Raw genomic sequence first — 18460 nt, forward strand, 5'->3', positions numbered from 1 at the left:
CGGAGTGAACCCCCTCCCCCCGCCCGGGAAACAAGTTACCTCGGGGATTCTGCCCTGGGTTGGTCAGTCCCGTGAGACGCAAGCCGGGGCGGTGTGCAGCATTTCTCTCTTGGAGGGGCAGCAAGTAAAAGGGTTAGCTATGGCATCTTTAATCAGAAAGGTGATCAGCACTGCGAAAGCTCCAGGGGCCATCGGTCCGTACAGGTAACGACGCGGGCGGGTGCGCGGATGGACTCTGGGCTTGTGGCGTCGGGGATCCGAGGTTGGAATAACTCTGGGTCAGACCTGGAGCGGGCTTCGACCTTCATCGGGTCCAGCCTCCTCGAACACGCTGAACCCGGGAAACTGAACCCGGGAAAGGGGTTAACATACCCTTTCCAGTGGGAGCCCCACTGGCAACAGGAGCTTGTGTTCCCTGGGACTCTGCCCGGACCTGGAGGCCACAGAGTTCTGCCTGCCAAGTAGTCAGGTTTTTTTTAATTTTTGGACTTTTTTTTGTTTGTAACCATTTTATCCAGATATACTTCACATGCCCATAAAATTCACCCCCTTAAAGTGTACAAGTCAGTGTTGTTGTTGTCGTTATTGTTTTTATTATACTCACAAAATACTCACTACTACATAATTTCAGAATATGTTAATCACCTCCAAAAGAAACCGCATACCCATTAGCAGTGACTCCCCATTCTTTCCTGCTAACCCCTGGCAACCACTAATTTACTTTCAGTTTCTGTGGATTTGCCTGTTCTGGACTTCTGTAAATGGAATCCTACGATATGTGGTCCTGTGTGACTGACTTCTTTCACTTCGTATAATGTTTGGTCTAACCCTCTCTTAATTCAAAGGAATAAATCCCATGAACAGATGTGAGTGTCTCTCTGGAGAGCTGAATTTTTTTGACAGAGACGCTTAGAAAATCGCTGCTCATCTACCTAAGACACTGATATTTACAACCCAAAGAGAAATGCAGTGGGATGTGTATAAATTAGTTGCCCATGCTTATTTCCCACTAATAAAAACAGCACAACGAAAATCATTTGCTAAGATTGCCCTGACATGCTCTAGCTAAATGTGTATATACTGGCCAGAAAGTCTACACTGCGTACATGTACTCCCACTTGTCAGAAGTGCTGTTAATATAAAAAACTTAATTGCTTTTTTTTTAAGTTTATTTATTTATTTTGAGAGAAAGAGAGAGAAGAGAGAATCCCAGGCTGATAGCGCAGAGCCCGGTGTGGGGCTCATTCCCACAAACCTCAAGATTATGACCTGAGCCGAAATCAAGAGTCTGATGCTTAATCGACTGAGCCATCCAGAAGTTTCTAAATTACTTTTTTAAAAAAACTGTATTTTCTGAAAATGTCTCAGCTTTAAAACTATTAAATCTCATCCTATGCATTCTTGGAGACTTTTTGTCTCTAATATAATTTTTGTTACTTTAAATACTTCATAAAGTATACCATATAACCCTTTCCCCATTTTTCCTTTTAAAAATGTAGTATCTGATCACGGTTAAAAGAATCACAGATGGAAAACTTCTACAACTGAACCACTTGGACTATGATATAATACATGTATTGAGTACCTACCCTATGTCAAGCACAGCAGAGAATGCAAAAAATGTATAAGAATCAATCCAGTGTGAAAGACATTCACACACGTAAAGGAGAGAAAGGGAAACATTTTCATTCAGTGCATGCTGCATGGCGGCCACTGTGACAACCACCTTCTTCTCTGAGTCCCATCCTCATTTTATAAAAAAAAAAAAAAAACAACCTGTGTCCGAGGTCAGACAGTCCATAAGTGGCAGAACTGGATTTGAACAAGCCCTAGCTCCGTCCTCTAAACCACACTGCCATGAGAAATAGCACTCCTAGGTGGCAGAACAATAATTACAATAGCAGGGTTAGAAATAAGTGCAGTGGGAATAAGGAGTCATGGGGGCAGGGATGGCAAAAAAAAGGAGAAGAAAGAAATTGCTGGTAACTGGGGACAGAGGAAGAGAAAGATTTAAGAGGACTCCTGCGACAGGTGGTCCTTGAGCTGGGTTTTGAAGGGTAGGTTTGCCATTTATATAGTACTGTTGTAAAGTGATTTTTAAATTACTTTATTAAGAACTTCAGCAGAAAGTCATTGGGCGAAGTTCATTCCAGAACGAGGGAATGACTTGAGGCATAGTGGTGGAAGAATACATGGCGTATTTTTTGGAGGAAGTTTTAGTAATCCAACTACGACTTTTACTCTTTTTCTTTTCCATTTGCCAAATCTGTGTGCCACCTATATCATAATTTACTTAACACTTTTATTTAAGAGGGCTCACTTTAACACCTTTAAAAGGGAAACTTTACAACAGTACTCTAAATAGAAAACAACCTGAGGAAGGTAACAGTAAAAAAAAAAATAAGCTCAAATAAGTAAAAAGCGTAATTCTGGGAAGCTGCCACAGTTGTCTCAGAACCTAAGACTGCTCTCTCTGTTAAAAGTGATAAATTTCAGGGGCGCCTGGGTGGCTCAGTTGGTTAAGTGGCAGACTTCAGGTCAGGTCATGATCTCACGGTCTGTGGGTTCAAGCACCGTGTTGGGCTCTGGGCTGACAGCTCAGAGCCCGCTTTGGTTCTCTGTCTCCTTCTCTATCTGCCCTTCCCCTGCTCATGCTCTCTCTCTCTCTCTCTCTTTCTCTCTCTCAAAAATAAATAAACTTAAAAAAAAAGTGATAAATTTCAGGGCACCTGGGTAGCTCAGTAGATTAAGTGTTGGGCTTTTTTTTTTTTTTTTTTTTTTTTTTTTCAGAGAGGGAGAGCTCAAGCTGGATGGGGGCAATGCAGAGAGGGCAGAGGGGGAGAGAATCTTTAAGCAGGCTCCACACTCAGCCTGACACAGGGCTTGATCCTTTGACCTTGAGATCATGACCTGAGCCAAAAACAAGCATCCAGTGCTCAGTCAACTGAGTCACCCAGGTGCCCCAAGCATCTGAGTCTTGGTCTCAGCTCAGGTCTTGATCTCAGGATCATGAGATCAAGCCCCACATTGGGCTCTACACTGGGCATGAAGCCTACTTTAAAAAAAGAGAAAAAAAAGTGGTAAGATTTTTTCCCCCTAAAAATGGTATTTTTTCTTTCATATAACTAGAGGATTGATGTCATAATCGCTAACATTTAATGATGTTCACTCAGCACAAAGCACTCTTCTAGGTGCTTAGGTGCACAGTTATTATTACAGTATTCGTTTTTCGGGTGAAGAAATTGATCTACTTGTGGTTAAATAATATGCCCAAGGTCGACCACTAGGATGGGATATGACAGAATTTAAACTTAGTCAAGCTCTAGAGCTCAATCTTCATCATTTAGTTTGCTATCTCCTGCTATGGAATTACTGAAAGAAAATTGAAAAGGGAATCATTTCCTTACTGTGATTCAGTGTTTGTATATGACCTACACTTTGGGAAACACAGGTTCAGAGTTGGACTTTGAATCTAAATTTTTGTTTTGCTTCTTGCTAAAAATTAGCTTTTAGCAAGGTCTGGACTATGATCATTTTCAGTGCTAAACTGAAGAGTATAAACTTTATTTTGTATGCGTTGAGGAGCATTCGAATGTTTTTGTAGAGGAAATGACATGATCAGATTTCTTTTTTTTTTTTTTAATGTTTCTATGTATTTTGAGAGAGAAAGAGAACACACGCTAGTGGGGGAGGGGCAGAGAGTAGGGGGGTAGAGAGAGTCCCAAGCAGGCTCCAGATTGTCAGCGCAGAGCCCAACGTGGGGCTTGAACACACAAACCATGAGATCATGACCTGAGCTAAAATCAAGAGTCAGACGCTTAACTGACTGAGCCACCCAGGCGCCCCTGGTCAGATTTCTTTTAAGAGGAAAAATTATTTGGAGAAGACATTAAAGATAGTTATGGGGGTATTACAATAAAAGTAAAAGTCAGCAATCTTTTTCCTCCTCTGCTCTGGATCATTCTTCCTCAATCACCCAGTGGTTTTACTTCAGAACAAAATCAACACTTAACCAGACAAAGTGATTATAGAGCCTGGAGCATACACCTTCCTCAAGTGTGTACGTTGTTTAAGAAAGCAAGCAGGGGGGCGCCTGGGTGGCGCAGTCGGTTAAGCGTCCGACTTCAGCCAGGTCACGATCTCGCGCTCCATGAGTTCGAGCCCCGCGTCGGGCTCTGGGCTGATGGCTCAGAGCCTGGAGCCTGTTTCCGATTCTGTGTCTCCCTCTCTCTCTGCCCCTCCCCCATTCATGCTCTGTCTCTCTCTGTCCCCAAAATAAATAAACGTTGAAAAAAAAAAATTTAAAAAAAAAAAAAAAAAAAGAAAGCAAGCAGGGCAGTAATATGCTGGTTGACTTTATAGAGCTGCAAGAAAAAAGAAGGGAAATTTAATATACCAGTATGATGAGAGAAAAAACATCAACCAGCTCACTGTGTGGAGACTTCCCAGGACATAATGCCCTTAATGCTCTTTTGTATCCAGAGATCATACAAGGCCACTAAAAATGGTGCTAATTTTCAATATTTTATCTTGAAGAAAACCACACTCCCAAGTAACTAGTTATATCCTGATAAAGTTAATTAGACATGTTTTAAGAACCATTTGAAAACAAATTTGTGTGCATAGAGTTTTTATGAGCACAGTTGTTGAAAATTCCAGGTCTTCTCTAGGAAGAATTCAAATGTGTTGAACTTTCAATCCTTGGCATTGTGATGGATGGGGTGTTGTCACCAATTCACTAATCAGCTGAGCACATTTCAGGAGTACCCCAGGACAGAACCTTGAGAGATTTCAACATCACATTGCATTGCTTTCCATTTTGTTAGCGCACTATCCAAATTAGTCATGACATTTGGAAGCGGATGTGGCATAGATTACAATACATTACAATTACAATGAGAATTCTTACTAAGATTCTTTTGAAAGTGTTATTATCCTTTGAGTTGGCAGTAGAACAATACACTTAAATGTTCTGGAAACCTAACGACATGTCTGTGGATAGTAGGTTTCTTATTCTCAGGAAGAGCTAACTAGCTAATTATCTTTGTGAACATCTCTTCACTAATCTATAAGCGATAATTCACATAGCTCAAATAGTCTTAGAGGTCTGTTAGTTTTCTGAGAATAAATGAATTCCTTTTTACTATCATAAATTTTTACTTTTTTTGTTTGCTTTATGTTTATTTTTGAGAGAGACACACACAGAGCACAAGTGGTGGGGAGGGACAGAGAGAGAGAAATACAGAATCTGAAGCAGGCTCCAGGCTCTGAGCTCTTACCATACAGAGCTCAACGCAGGGCTCGAACTCACAAACTGTGAGATCATGACATGAGCCCAAGTCGGACGCCCAACTCACTGAGCCACCCAGGCGCCCCAATAAATTTTTTGACCAATGGTAATGCAAATGGGCTTAAACTATATTTCATATATAGGGAAAGTTAAAATTACTTTGCAAAGGGCCTAAGGTAGCCTAATGCTACACAGGACAGTTAATAGAAACCTTGTTAGTTGATGATACTTTTCAACCTGAAGAAAGCTTACACATTAACAAACTCCATAGTTACCTGTTTCTGGGCCAGGGTGAATAGCTATCTATTATGGCCCAGATAGTTGAGAAGAATTTCTAGACTTTCTAAATCCTATTTACCAAGTTTAAATCTACCCTCTTTCGCTCTTTAAGCCCACACAATAAGCCAGTGGGTCCTGCTAAAAAGATACTTTACTGACAGCCAAAGTCATTTAAGCTAGTAAGTGGTTAGAGAGCAAAACATGAACAAGAAGTTATTGTGTGCCCACTAGTGCAAGGAATCACCTAGGCCCTGCACAGCTGGAGACAGTAAGACACAGCTCCTGCCTTCAAGGGGTTTACAGTCAGTCTGGCATACCCCCAGAAATAGGATAAGAACAGAACTAGTTATACTATAAGACAAGATCCTGCTCATGGTATAAGAATGGCTCCTCTGAGGTTCAGATGAAAGAAAGGCTTAGTACTTGCCCAGGGAAAGTGTGTGTGTGTGTGTGTGTGTGTGTGTGTGTGTGTGTGTGTGTGTGAGAGAGAGAGAGAGAGAGAGAGAGAGATACGGTTTTCAGTGTAGTTTTGTTTACAGTAGCAAAATATTGGAATCAAGGGGTGCCCAGGTGGTTCAGTCGATTGAGTGTTGGACTCTTGATTTCAGCTCAGGTCATGATGTCACCGTTCATTAGATCGAGCCCCTCATCATGCTCCATACTACCAGTGCGGAACCTGCTTGGGATTCTCTCTCTCCTTCTCTCTCTCTGTCCCATCCCTGCTTGCAATCTTTCTCTGTGTCTCTAAATAAATAAATAAATACATTTTTAAAATATATTGGAATTGATGGTAACTAGTAAAGTATGTCCAAACAATAAAATACTATGCAGCTGTTAAAAGAATAAGGATGCATTCTGCATATGGTTATAGAAAGATTGCGATATACCATTGAGTGAAAAAAGCAAAATGTAGAAGAGCATTTCGTATACCATATGTTATATAAACAGGGAGAAGATATATTTCATTTTTACTCATATATGCGTGAAGAAACTTTGGAAGAATACGTAAAGGAGAGCATTCGTTATCTGTAGGGGCTAGAAACTGGGCAGGAGGAGGATAAGGAGAGAAAGGAGGACATTTTTCACTGAGATTCTTTGTATTTCTAGATTTTTGATCCATGTGAATGTTCTCTTATTCAAAAAATTATTAAGAAAAGAATTATAGGGGTGCCTGGCTGGCTCAGTCAGTAGAGCATGCGACTCTTGATCTCAGGATTATGAATTCAATACCACATTTGGTGTAGAGGTTACATAGATAGATAGATAGATAGATAGATAGATAGATAGATAGATAAGTATATACATACATACTATATTTTAAATCATAAAGAGAAAAGTTATGGTCAGGGAAAATCAGGGGAAACGAAGATTAGAAATGAGAATGTAATATTAGAAATGTAACATTGGAAATGAGAAGATGCTCTTTCTAAATAAACATGGAAATGATAAAACAAATTTTACTTCTAAATTTAAATTGATACTAAGTTTTCTTTATCAGGATTTTAAAAATGGTTGGGGCGCCTGGGTGGCGCAGTCGGTTAAGCGTCCGACTTCAACCAGGTCACGATCTCGCGGTCCGTGAGTTCGAGCCCCGCGTCGGGCTCTGGGCTGATGGCTCAGAGCCTGGAGCCTGTTTCCGATTCTGTGTCTCCCTCTCTCTCTGCCCCTCGCCCGTTCATGCTGTTTCTCTCTGTCCCAAAAATAAATAAACGTTGAAAAAAAAAAATTAAAAATGGTGGTACTTAATGCCACTGAATTGTGTACCTAAAAATGGTTAAAATGATAAATTTTATCTTATATATGTGTATATATATTTTTTTACCACAATTAAAAAGAGAAACAACAGAGGTGTTTTCTTTATCCAAAAACTAATACATTTTTTTAAGTTGATTTGTTTGACTCTTTTTCAGGTCTCAGCATGGCTTATTCTGTTTCTTGTGATCGTACCCTAATTCTGAAATTTAGTATCCTCATTACAAAACAAGCCTTTTCCAAAAACAAGCACTTTATAGAAATAAAGTGTTCCCATCATAGGTGGATCCTTAATTGACACTTCAAGAAGCAGTAATGAGTCTTGTCCGAAAGTAACTACTTCTTTTCTAGCAGTGCTCTTGGCATTGCATTTTTGTTGTTACTGTCTTGCAGTTCTGTTGAGGTGTAAGTTACATTAAAGTTCACCCATTTTAAGTTTAGAGTTCCATGGGTTTTGGTAAATTCTTAGAGCCATGCATTTGCTACCAGTCAAGTTTTAGCACATTTCCATCACCCCCCAAAAATTCCCTCATACCCATTTGTGGTCAGTCCCCACTGTCCCCAGGAAGTCACTAATCTACTTTCTGCCGTTATACTTTCTCTTCTAGAATTTCATATAAGTGGAATCAAATAATATGTTGTCTTTAGTTGGATCTATCAGTGGATGTTTATTTTTTGTTTTTCTTTTTTGCTATCATAAATAATGCTGTTCTGAACAGTCATGTGAAGTCTTTGGACATATATTTTCCTTTCTTTTCGGTAGCTGCCTAAGAAAGAAATTGCTAGGTTGTATATTAAGTATATGTTTAAGTTTCTAAGAAACTTGCCAAACTATTTTCCAAAGCATCTGGACTATTTTTGCAGTCCCGCCAATGGGGTACATATTACAGGATTCTGGTCACGTCACATCCTCACCAATCCTTACTGTTATCAGTGACATCTTATTGGGTGTAATGGTATCTAGTGAGGTTTTGCTTTACATTTTTCTAATCAGTAATAATGTTGAGCATCTTTTATGTACTCCCTAGCTCTTCATATGTCTTCTTTTATGAAATATCTGCTCAAATCACTTGCCCATATTTTATTGGGTTGTTTATGTTACTGAGCTATACGAGTTCTTTATATATTCTGGGGACAAGTTCTTTGTTAGATATATGTTTTGCAAATAGTTTTTCCCAATCTGTGACTTGTGTTTCCATTTTCTTAAAGATCTCTTTCAAAAAGCAAAAGGTTTTCATTTTAATGAAGTCCTATTATTCTTTTATTTTACATTTTGTGCTTTTTGTGTCCTAGCAAAGAAATCTTTTAGCATTGAATTTTGTGTTTTATATTTTATATACATACTGTATTTCCGTTTATTGCAGTCAGGCTGTGTTAGTCGACAGGACCATTTACATTTCAGGACAGATAGGCATGGACCCTGCAAGTGGACAGCTCGTGCCAGGAGGGGTGGCAGAGGAAGCCAAACAAGTAAGTCATTTTTCACACTTGAAGTTCCCTTCTTTATTGCTTTTTAATACTGAAAGTATTAAGAATCCATTTGGCTGATTTTTTATAGAGGTTATCAGATAAATGCTTTTAAAGTTACTTACTGATTGATTTAAGACAGTTTTATATCAGCAGAAAGTCCAAACTTTGAGAAATCATTTAACAACAACAAAAAAGTCTACCTTCCAAGGGTGACTTCAAACCTGAATGTTTGGATAGTCACTAAACTGCAGTAATTATTTTATAGTATATACATATATCAAATCATCATATTACATACCTAAAACTGATGCAATATTATATGTCAGCTCTGTCAATAAAATTACTTCAATCTCAATTAAATTATTGAAATCAGATAGCATCTTGCCACTTCCACACGGATTGGGAAATTTCTTATCAGGGCCACTTAGCTGCAAAAAAAAAAAAAAAAAAAAAAAAAAAACCCACAGAAGTAACAGTCAACATTTGTTAGTAAGAGAGAACTATCAAAGATTATGTGCAGGGGCGCCTGGGTGGCTCAGTCCGTTAAGCGGCCGACTTCGGCTCAGATCATGATCTCGCGGTCTGTGAGTTCGAGCCCCGCGTCGGGCTCTGTGCTGACAGCTCAGAGCCTGGAGCCTGTTTCAGATTCTGTGTCTCCCTCTCTCTGACCCTCCCCCATTCATGCTCTGTCTCTCTCTGTCTCAAAAATAAATAAACGTTTAAAAAAATAAATTAAAAAAAAAAGATTAGGTGCAATATGTGTCTTTTAAAATAAGAATGACGAGGGGCGCCTGGGTGGCTTGGTCAGTTAAGCGTCTGACTTCGGCTCAGGTCATGATCTCACTGGCCGTGAGTTCAAGCCCCGTGTCGGGCTCTGTGCTGACAGCTCAGAGCCTGGAGCCTGTTTCAGATTCTGTGTCTCTCTCTCTGCCCCTCCCCTGTTCATGCTCTGTCTCTTTCTGTCTCAAAAATAAGTAAACGTTTAAAAAAAATTTTTTTTAAAGAAGAATGAGGAGTATAATTCTGATCCAATAAATAGAATTAAATTATAATTTTATGCATTCACTGAGTCATTTATAATATCCAAAGATAGAAAACAATCTAAATGTCCATCCGTAAGGAACTAATGAAATAAATCATGCTAGTTCCATACAACTAAATTAATGTGGAAAAATCTCCCAACATAAATTGTTAGGTGATAGAATAAAACAGAGATGCAAAACAGCTTTGCACAGTATGCTACCATCTGTGTGTGTGTGTGAGGGTGTGTGGGGGTGCGAGTGGTGTGCATTTATGCTGGTGTAAGCATTGACTGTCTCTTCAAGGATATTCAAGAAGCTGGGGAAGAAGGAAGTAAGGGTAGGAGATATCTTTTCACTGTATATGGCTTTTTTATAGCTGTTGAATTTTTTTGCCATATCTATGTATTACCTATTTAGAAGAATTTTTTTTTTTTTTAAATAAAAATATCAGGGTGCCCGGGTGTCTCAGTCGGTTAAGCACCTGACTCTTGGTTTCAGCTCAGGTCGTGATCTTACAATCGTGAGATTGAGCCCTGCGTCGGACTCCACACTGAGTGTGGAGCCTGCTTAAAATTCTCTTTCTATCTCTCTCTCTCTCTTCCTCCTCCCTCTGCCCCTCCCCCACATGCATGTGTATACTCTCAATTCAAAAAAAAGAAGAAAAAAATAAATTAAAATATCAAATATTATAATGTGCCCAGTAAAATAAAGAGGAATAATGAATTGAAAAAATTGTACATGGGGCGCCTGGGTGGCGCAGTCGGTTAAGCGTCCGACTTCAGCCAGGTCACGATCTCGCGGTCCGTGAGTTCGAGCCCCGCGTCAGGCTCTGGGCTGATGGCTCAGAGCCTGGAGCCTGTTTCCGATTCTGTGTCTCCCTCTCTCTCTGCCCCTCCCTCGTTCATGCTCTGTCTCTCTCTGTCCCAAAAATAAATAAACGTTGAAAAAAAAAAATTAGAAAAAAAAAGAAAAAATTGTACATTAAAGAATGAGTGAAAAACTGATGTTTTTCCAAAGGCCAGAGTGTCAAGCATATGCATAATTTACTGATACTGTTTTTTGAGAAAAAGATAGAACTCTTTAAAATCAATTATTGCTTTAAAAGGAAACATGTTTTAATGCTCACTAGCTCTTATTTACCCTCAAAGCAATACAGAGTTCAGAACTCCAGAAGCTATCCTCTCAGCGTAGTGGACACTGGCTGAGAACTTTGCACCCTCTAGCACTGAAGAAGAGACTTCAGTCCAGTCTTTATATTCACAAAAGGAGACAAGGTCTCACTATATTTCAGAAAGATTCATTCCATTACAGGAAAGCCAAGAAGCAATTCCCTTGTATAGAGGTGGCCTAGAAGGAGTAGAATATCCTAGAACGGGAGGATTTTTCTGCAATATAAGCTATTTAAGGAGATATTAATAAAAGTTGATTAATTGAGTTGAAATAAAGCTTTAATGTAACATCCATCCAGTGCCTTAGGTCTTTCTTGCCTTGCTTCATAGGCTCTTACAAACATGGGTGAAATTCTGAAAGCTGCAGGCTGTGACTTCACTAACGGTGAGCAACTCGATATTGCTTCACATTTGTTTGATACCTGTTTGATTCCTTCACATTTCTGTTTGATAACTCTTTTTGAAGAATATGGAGCATCCAGTAATATGCCATGCCATGCCATATCTTGGTTGCTTTTGAAAGTTGTTTTAATTTCAGGCCCATTTTAATCAATTCAGTCGCAGAACCATATGTTTTTCTAAGTAATATTTTGAGTGAGACCAAATAGCTAAACCTAACAACGATGTATGTATCTTTTAGTGGTAAAAACAACTGTTTTGCTGGCTGACATAAATGACTTCAACACTGTCAATGAAGTCTACAAACAGTGTAAGTAATTTGGCTTCATTACTGTATTCCGTTTTAAGAGAAATGAGTGTATTAACCTTAATGATTGTCCATTATGAATTAAGAGTGATAGGAGATGCTAAAGAAATGGCCATAGATCCTGTCCTAAAAGAATTGTCTGATTGGAAACATACAGTGTGCCCCCATGAAAAAGATCCAAGATACTTCTATGGGATTCCCTAGAATAATATACTACAGCCTTACGAATTCATTTTCCAAAAGCTTAATATTGATACACTCTTCTCAGGCTTTTAAGCCCTCCTAATAATAACACATAAATTGTATTTTTTAGTGCTGTGGTATGACCTCGCCACCATCTCTGTTCTGGCTCTCAGAATCCTTAGCTGGTTAATTAGTTAATGGTTTTATGCCTTGGTTTCTTCATATGCAAAATGGGGATAAAACTTTATAGGGTTGTTTGAATGCTTAAATGAGTTCATATCACATAAGTATCACTTTAAAAATAAAACCCTATTCATATCAAACAAGATCAAAGTCTCAAACCATGTGAATATTTTCCTTTTTCCCAGAAAGCGAAGACATTTTTAAAAGTATTCACTGTCATAGGAATCCTATGGCAAAATATTTTATCAAACTAATATGAATGTTAGCTTCTTTTTTTTCAGTGTTGCTTGTATCTAAGCACTAATAGATCTATGAAGCACTTACCAGATTCTTGATTGTGCCGTCACAATACAGTGTCTGAAAACTAAAATGAAATTCTTTTCAATTTAGATTTTAAGAGCAGTTTTCCTGCAAGAGCTGCTTACCAGGTTGCTGCTTTGCCCAAAGTAAGTACACTTTAAGATGGCTAATGTACACAATTTTAAATGCCTACATTGTTTTCTGAATATAACAAACTAAGCACTTTTGCAGGAAATTTTTAAAAGAAAAAAAAGAAATAATCTGTTTTGCAGGATCTTTTTTTTTTTTTTTTAATTTACCTTAGAGAGAGAGAGACAGAGCACAAGCCGGGGAGGGGTAGAGAGAGAGGGAGACCCAGAATCCGAAGCAGGCTCCAGGCTCTGAGCTGTCAGCATAGAGCCCAACGCAGGGCTTAAACTCACGAGTAGTGACATCATGACTTGAGCCAAAGTCAGATGCCCCACCAACTGAGCCATTCAGGCACCCCTCTGGTTTCCAGGATCTTAAAGACTAAAAGGAAATACCCAATATTATATGTACAAGGAAAAAAAATTAAGAAACTTAAAAATTTTTTTAAATTTATTAATTTTTGAGAGAGAGAGAGGGAGCACAAGCCGGGGAGGGGCAGAGAGAGAGAGGAGACAGAGAATCCCAAGCAGGCTCCAGGCTGTCAGCACAGAGCCTGATGTAGGGCTTAGACTCACAAACTTCGAGATCATGAGCTGAGCTGAAATCAAGAGTCTGACACTTAACAGACTGAGCCACCTAGATGCCCCAAGAAACTTAAGAAATTTTTAAAAGTTGTCTTAAAAATTAAGAAAATTAAAAATTAAGGCCACACATAGACCTTCTATTAGAAAAAGAATCTCAAAACCAGTGGCTCACATATTTTCTCACCATTCCTAATTTGGTATTCGAGCCTAATCAGAAGCTCTTAGTAGAACGGTATTCCTGCCTACAAAGAAGCAGCCCCTACTGGCTTCCACTTGTAATTGTGAGTGGTATTTTTTATTGTTTTAATTGGCTGTTACCGGAATGCTCAGTATCATCAAACTTAATTAAGGTATTGGGTATAGTAGAATGAGCTCTGAACTTGGAATCAGAAGACATGGGTTTGAACCTCTGCCACTTAGCTCTGTGTACTGGGACAGGTTGAATAACCTCTCCAGGCTTCAGCATATCATTCTCTGGACTGAGGAGAGAACACTGTCTGATATAGCTGCAGTGAGAATCCTATGTGCTAATGCTTATGGACGTGTTCGGCACGGGAGCCTGGCCTGTGGTAGGTTCCCAGGGAACGCCTCCTCGTCCTTTCTTTCTTTGAGAAATTTAATGTTAAAAACGCCCTATTGCTGTTAGTTGCATACGTTTTTAGTAGGTATTGCACAGCTCTCTTAATTTGTAAAAAATTACCTAAACGTTGCTTCCTTATTTTCCCTGCAGGGAAGCCGTGTGGAGATTGAAGCAGTGGCTGTCCAAGGACCTCTCACAACAGCGTCGCTATAAGCGGGGCCGGCATTATTCAGTCTGGAATCTCAATAATATTTTTAAATTAACATCTTAATTTTTACAGTTGACGTTGGAAAGTGTATGATTGACTAAAACATTGGAAGTCACTATGGAAATACCATATAATAAGGGGAATTGAGTGTGAACTGAAGTTTGGATGACAACTCCCGTTACTGGTGTTATAAATCACACGCATACTTGTGACTGGATGTGGGAAAGAAAACGTGCATTCCGTACTTCCTCAAATAAATGAAAGTAAAGGGAAATAACATGTAGGAGAGAGAGGTTGCTATTCCTGATAAATAATAAAAGCACACCTAATTCAATTAAAGCCTATTAATTTAATGATGTGAAATATTGAATTCTCATGTCAGCTGTATAACTCTGCTTTCACTTGAGTAAAATTAAAGTACTGAAGTTTGAATGATAGAGGTGAAGGGGAAGAGATTGGACCACAATTTTCATAGATAATATTTTTCTAATGGAAATAAACAGACATGCAGATTTTCCTTGGTGTGATCTGTTCACTTATTTTTTAACAGTTTAATTTATACATTAAAGCACTTACCTAAAGGTGGGGGGAACCATGAAGTTAAAACTCCAACTATTTTTTTCTCAAAATTTATTTCCGACTTTCTGCACGTTTACACTGTTGTAATCAGGCTGTGTATAACTATTTTGTGTTTGATTCATTAAAGTCTTTTAATTTAGACGAGTACTACATGAATACTTCCTTGCTGTAGAATAAATTCCAACACAGAAGTGTATAGATTAAAAAGAAGTACCCAGGGGCACCTGGGCGGCTCAGTTGATTAAGTGTCTGACTCTGGATTTTGGCTCAGGTCATGATCCCACAGTTCATGGGATTGAGCCACCAGCACAGAGCCTGCTTGAGATTCTCTCTTTCCCTCTCTCTCTGCCCCACCCCTGCTCACGAACATGCATGCATTCTCGCTCTCAAAATAAATAAACTTTTTAAAAAAGTAAAAGTACCCTTCCTCACTGTCTATCCCACTTACCTCCCCAAAGAGAACCACTGCTAAGAGTTTTCACTATAACCAGCAGACCATTTTCTTTACATACTTGATCATCCAGTTTGGTTTCCACTTGTTTACGTAAGTGGCACTTTGTGTGTTATTCTCAGATTGCTGTCTTCTGTCTTGAAGATCTTCCATATACATAGGTATATGTCTACCTCATTTTTTAAACTGTCAGAGAGTGTTCTTTTGTGAGAACATGCCTTAGGTGATTTAACCCTTCCTCCAAACAGTTCTGTGTTTTCCAGATGATCATATTACAGCAAGGCTGCCATAACACTCTTAAACGTACACATACGATTCTTAAGTATACAAAATCTTGTTAGAGCATCTAAGAAGAGCACAGACTTTGGAGTAATTCCATTGGGGTTCTAGGCCCACATTAGTCACACGACCTTCAGCTAGTTATTTAACCTCTTAAAGCCTCAGTCTCCTGAGACATAATTGCACCTCTCAAAGGGATGTCATTAGGATGAAATAAAATAATGAATATGAAAAATTACTTTGCAGAGTTTAACACACAACAAAGGCTCAAAAAGGCCACCTGTATTTACCAGTATTTAATAATTATTAATCGTATGGAATAACATGCTAGATGCAAAAGTTTCTGCAATTTAAATGACTAAATTTATTAACAAAAGATAAGTATGACAACTCTTCAAGTAGGCAAGTTTGGGAGTATGGCAGAGTAAATTGATTAAGATTAGGCACTGAAAATTATTTTAGACACTTTTACATGAAGCAGTATAGTTTAGTGGTTAAAGACATGTACTCTAGAGCCAAACTACCTGAGTTCAAATCCTGGTCCACCATTTATAAGCTTTGTAACTTTGGGCAAGTCATTTAATATCTCTGGTCTATTCTGTAAAATGGCACTGATTCATCTATAAAATGGGGATATTAGTAGGACCTACCTTATAAAGTTATAAGGATTAAATTAATATGTATAAAGCATTTAGAATAATGCCTGGCACATAGCTATGATGATGATGATAATCCTAGAAGCCTCCCCATTATTTGGCAATAAAAAGAAATGAGCTGTCAAGCCATTAAAAGGCATAAGCATTTACTTAAATGCATGTTGCTAAGTGAAGTCCATCTGAAGAGGCTGTATGTAGCACAATCCCAATTATAGGACATTCTAGAAAAGGCGAAACTAGGCACCCCTTTTTTTTTTTTTTTTTTTTTTTTTTTTTTTAGATCAGTCTTGCCCAGGAGTTTATCAACCTTCCTAACCTTTTTACAGAATCATTTCAGGGGCTTTCTTGATCCTTTCTATTGTATCTTTTTATTATAATTAATTTCTGCTCTTATATTTAATATTTTCTCCACCTCTTTTATAAAACATCTTTCTACTTTTAATGTCAAGACTCTTCTTGGTAAATGACAGAAACGCAACTCAAACTAGTGTAAGTGGAAAAAAAGAAATTCTTAGACTCGTGTAGCAGAGAAGTCCAGAGTACAGCTGGCTTGATTTACCCATCTACACACCAAAAACTTCCTGGCTCCCCTGTCTCTTAGAGGAAGTAGCTGCAGGCCCAGACACACAGACCACCACGGTCCTAACTGCAGCATTAAGGCATCATTTCCTGGTATCTCTGGCAAGTGTCCCAGAGAAGCCTCTGATTGGTGCAGCTCAGATTAGGGGCCCATTCTTTTTTTTTTTTTTTTATGAAATTTATTGTCAAATTGGTTTCCATACAACACCCAGTGCTCATCCCAAAAGGTGCCCTCCTCAATACCCATCACCCACCCTCTCCTCCCTCCCACCCCCCATCAACCCTCAGTTTGCTCTCAGTTCTCAACAGTCTCTTATGCTTTGGCTCTCTCCCACTCTAACCTCTTTTTTTTTTTTTTTTTTTTTGTTCCCCTCCCCCATGGGTTTTTCTTAAGTTTCTCATGATCCACATAAGAGTGAAACCATATGGTATCTGTCTTTCTCTGTATGGCTTATTTCACTTAGCATCACACTCTCCAGTTCCATCCACGTTGCTACAAAAGGCCATATTTCATTTTTTCTCATTGCCACGTAGTATTCCATTGTGTATATAAACCACAATTTCTTTATCCATTCATCAGTTGATGGACATTTTGGCTCTTTCCATAATTTGGCTATTGTTGAGAGTGCTGCTATGAACATTGGGGTACAAGTGCCCCTATGCATCAGTACTCCTGTATCTCTTGGATAAATTCGTAGCAGTGCTATTGCTGGGTCATAGGGTAGGTCTATTTTTAATTTTCTGAGGAACCTCCACACTGCTTTCCAGAGCGGCTGCACCAATTTGCATTCCCACCAACAGTGCAAGAGGGTTCCCGTTTCTCCACATCCTCTCCAGCATCTATAGTCTCCTGATTTGTTCATTTTGGCCACTCTGACTGGCGTGAGGTGATACCTGAGTGTGGTTTTGATTTGTATTTCCCTGATAAGGAGCGACGCTGAACATCTTTTCATGTGCCTGTTGGCCATCCGGATGTCTTCTTTAGAGAAGTGTCTATTCATGTTTTCTGCCCATTTCTTCACTGGGTTATTTGTTTTTCGGGTGTAGAGTTTGGTGAGCTCTTTATAGATTTTGGATACTAGCCCTTTGTCCGATATGTCATTTGCAAATATCTTTTCCCATTCCATTGGTTGCCTTTTAGTTTTGTTGGTTGTTTCCTTTGCTGTGCAGAAGCTTTTTATCTTCATAAGGTCCCAGTAGTTCATTTTTGCTTTTAATTCCCTTGCCTTTGGGGATGTGTCGAGTAAGAGATTGCTACGGCTGAGGTCAGAGAGGTCTTTTCCTGCTTTCTCCTCTAAGGTTTTGATGGTTTCCTGTCTCACATTCAGGTCCTTTATCCATTTTGAGTTTATTTTTGTGGATGGTGTGAGAAAGTGGTCTAGTTTCAACCTTCTGCATGTTGCTGTCCAGTTCTCCCAGCACCATTTGTTAAAGAGACTGTCTTTTTTCCATTGGATGTTCTTTCCTGCTTTGTCAAAGATGAGTTGGCCATACGTTTGTGGGTCTAGTTCTGGGGTTTCTATTCTATTCCATTGGTCTATGTGTCTGTTTTTGTGCCAATACCATGCTGTCTTGATGATGACAGCTTTGTAGTAGAGGCTAAAGTCTGGGATTGTGATGCCTCCTGCTTTGGTCTTCTTCTTCAAAATTACTTTGGCTATTCGGGGCCTTTTGTGGTTCCATATGAATTTTAGGATTGCTTGTTCTAGTTTCGAGAAGAATGCTGGTGCAATTTTGATTGGGATTGCATTGAATGTGTAGATAGCTTTGGGTAGTATTGACATTTTGACAATATTTATTCTTCCAATCCATGAGCAGGGAATGTCTTTCCATTTCTTTAAATCTTCTTCAATTACCTTCATAAGCTTTCTATAGTTTTCAGCATACAGATCCTTGACATCTTTGGTTAGATTTATCCCTAGGTATTTTATGCTTCTTGGTGCAATTGTGAATGGGATCAGTTTCTTTATTTGTCTTTCTGTTGCTTCATTGTTAGTGTATAAGAATGCAACTGATTTCTGTACATTGATTTTGTATCCTGCAACTTTGCTGAATTCATGT

The 18460-nt window shown here is 38.9% G+C and overlaps 1 protein-coding gene across 1 annotated transcript; it reads left to right on the forward strand.

The window, feature by feature from the left end:
* The first annotated feature begins 22 nt into the window (after positions 1-22).
* RIDA (reactive intermediate imine deaminase A) lies at positions 23-14372 on the forward strand. The gene is made up of 6 exons (XM_025922803.2): positions 23-204; positions 8686-8791; positions 11313-11367; positions 11623-11691; positions 12445-12500; positions 13798-14372. The coding sequence occupies exons 1-6, from the start codon at positions 140-142 to the stop codon at positions 13858-13860; spliced, it is 414 nt and encodes a 137-aa protein (XP_025778588.1). The 5' UTR covers positions 23-139; the 3' UTR covers positions 13861-14372.
* Positions 14373-18460: the final 4088 nt, after the last annotated feature.

Source organism: Puma concolor, chromosome F2 (genome assembly GCF_028749965.1).
Source record: "Puma concolor isolate L17-30 chromosome F2, mPumCon1.1.hap2, whole genome shotgun sequence".
Lineage (NCBI taxonomy): Eukaryota > Metazoa > Chordata > Mammalia > Carnivora > Felidae > Puma > Puma concolor.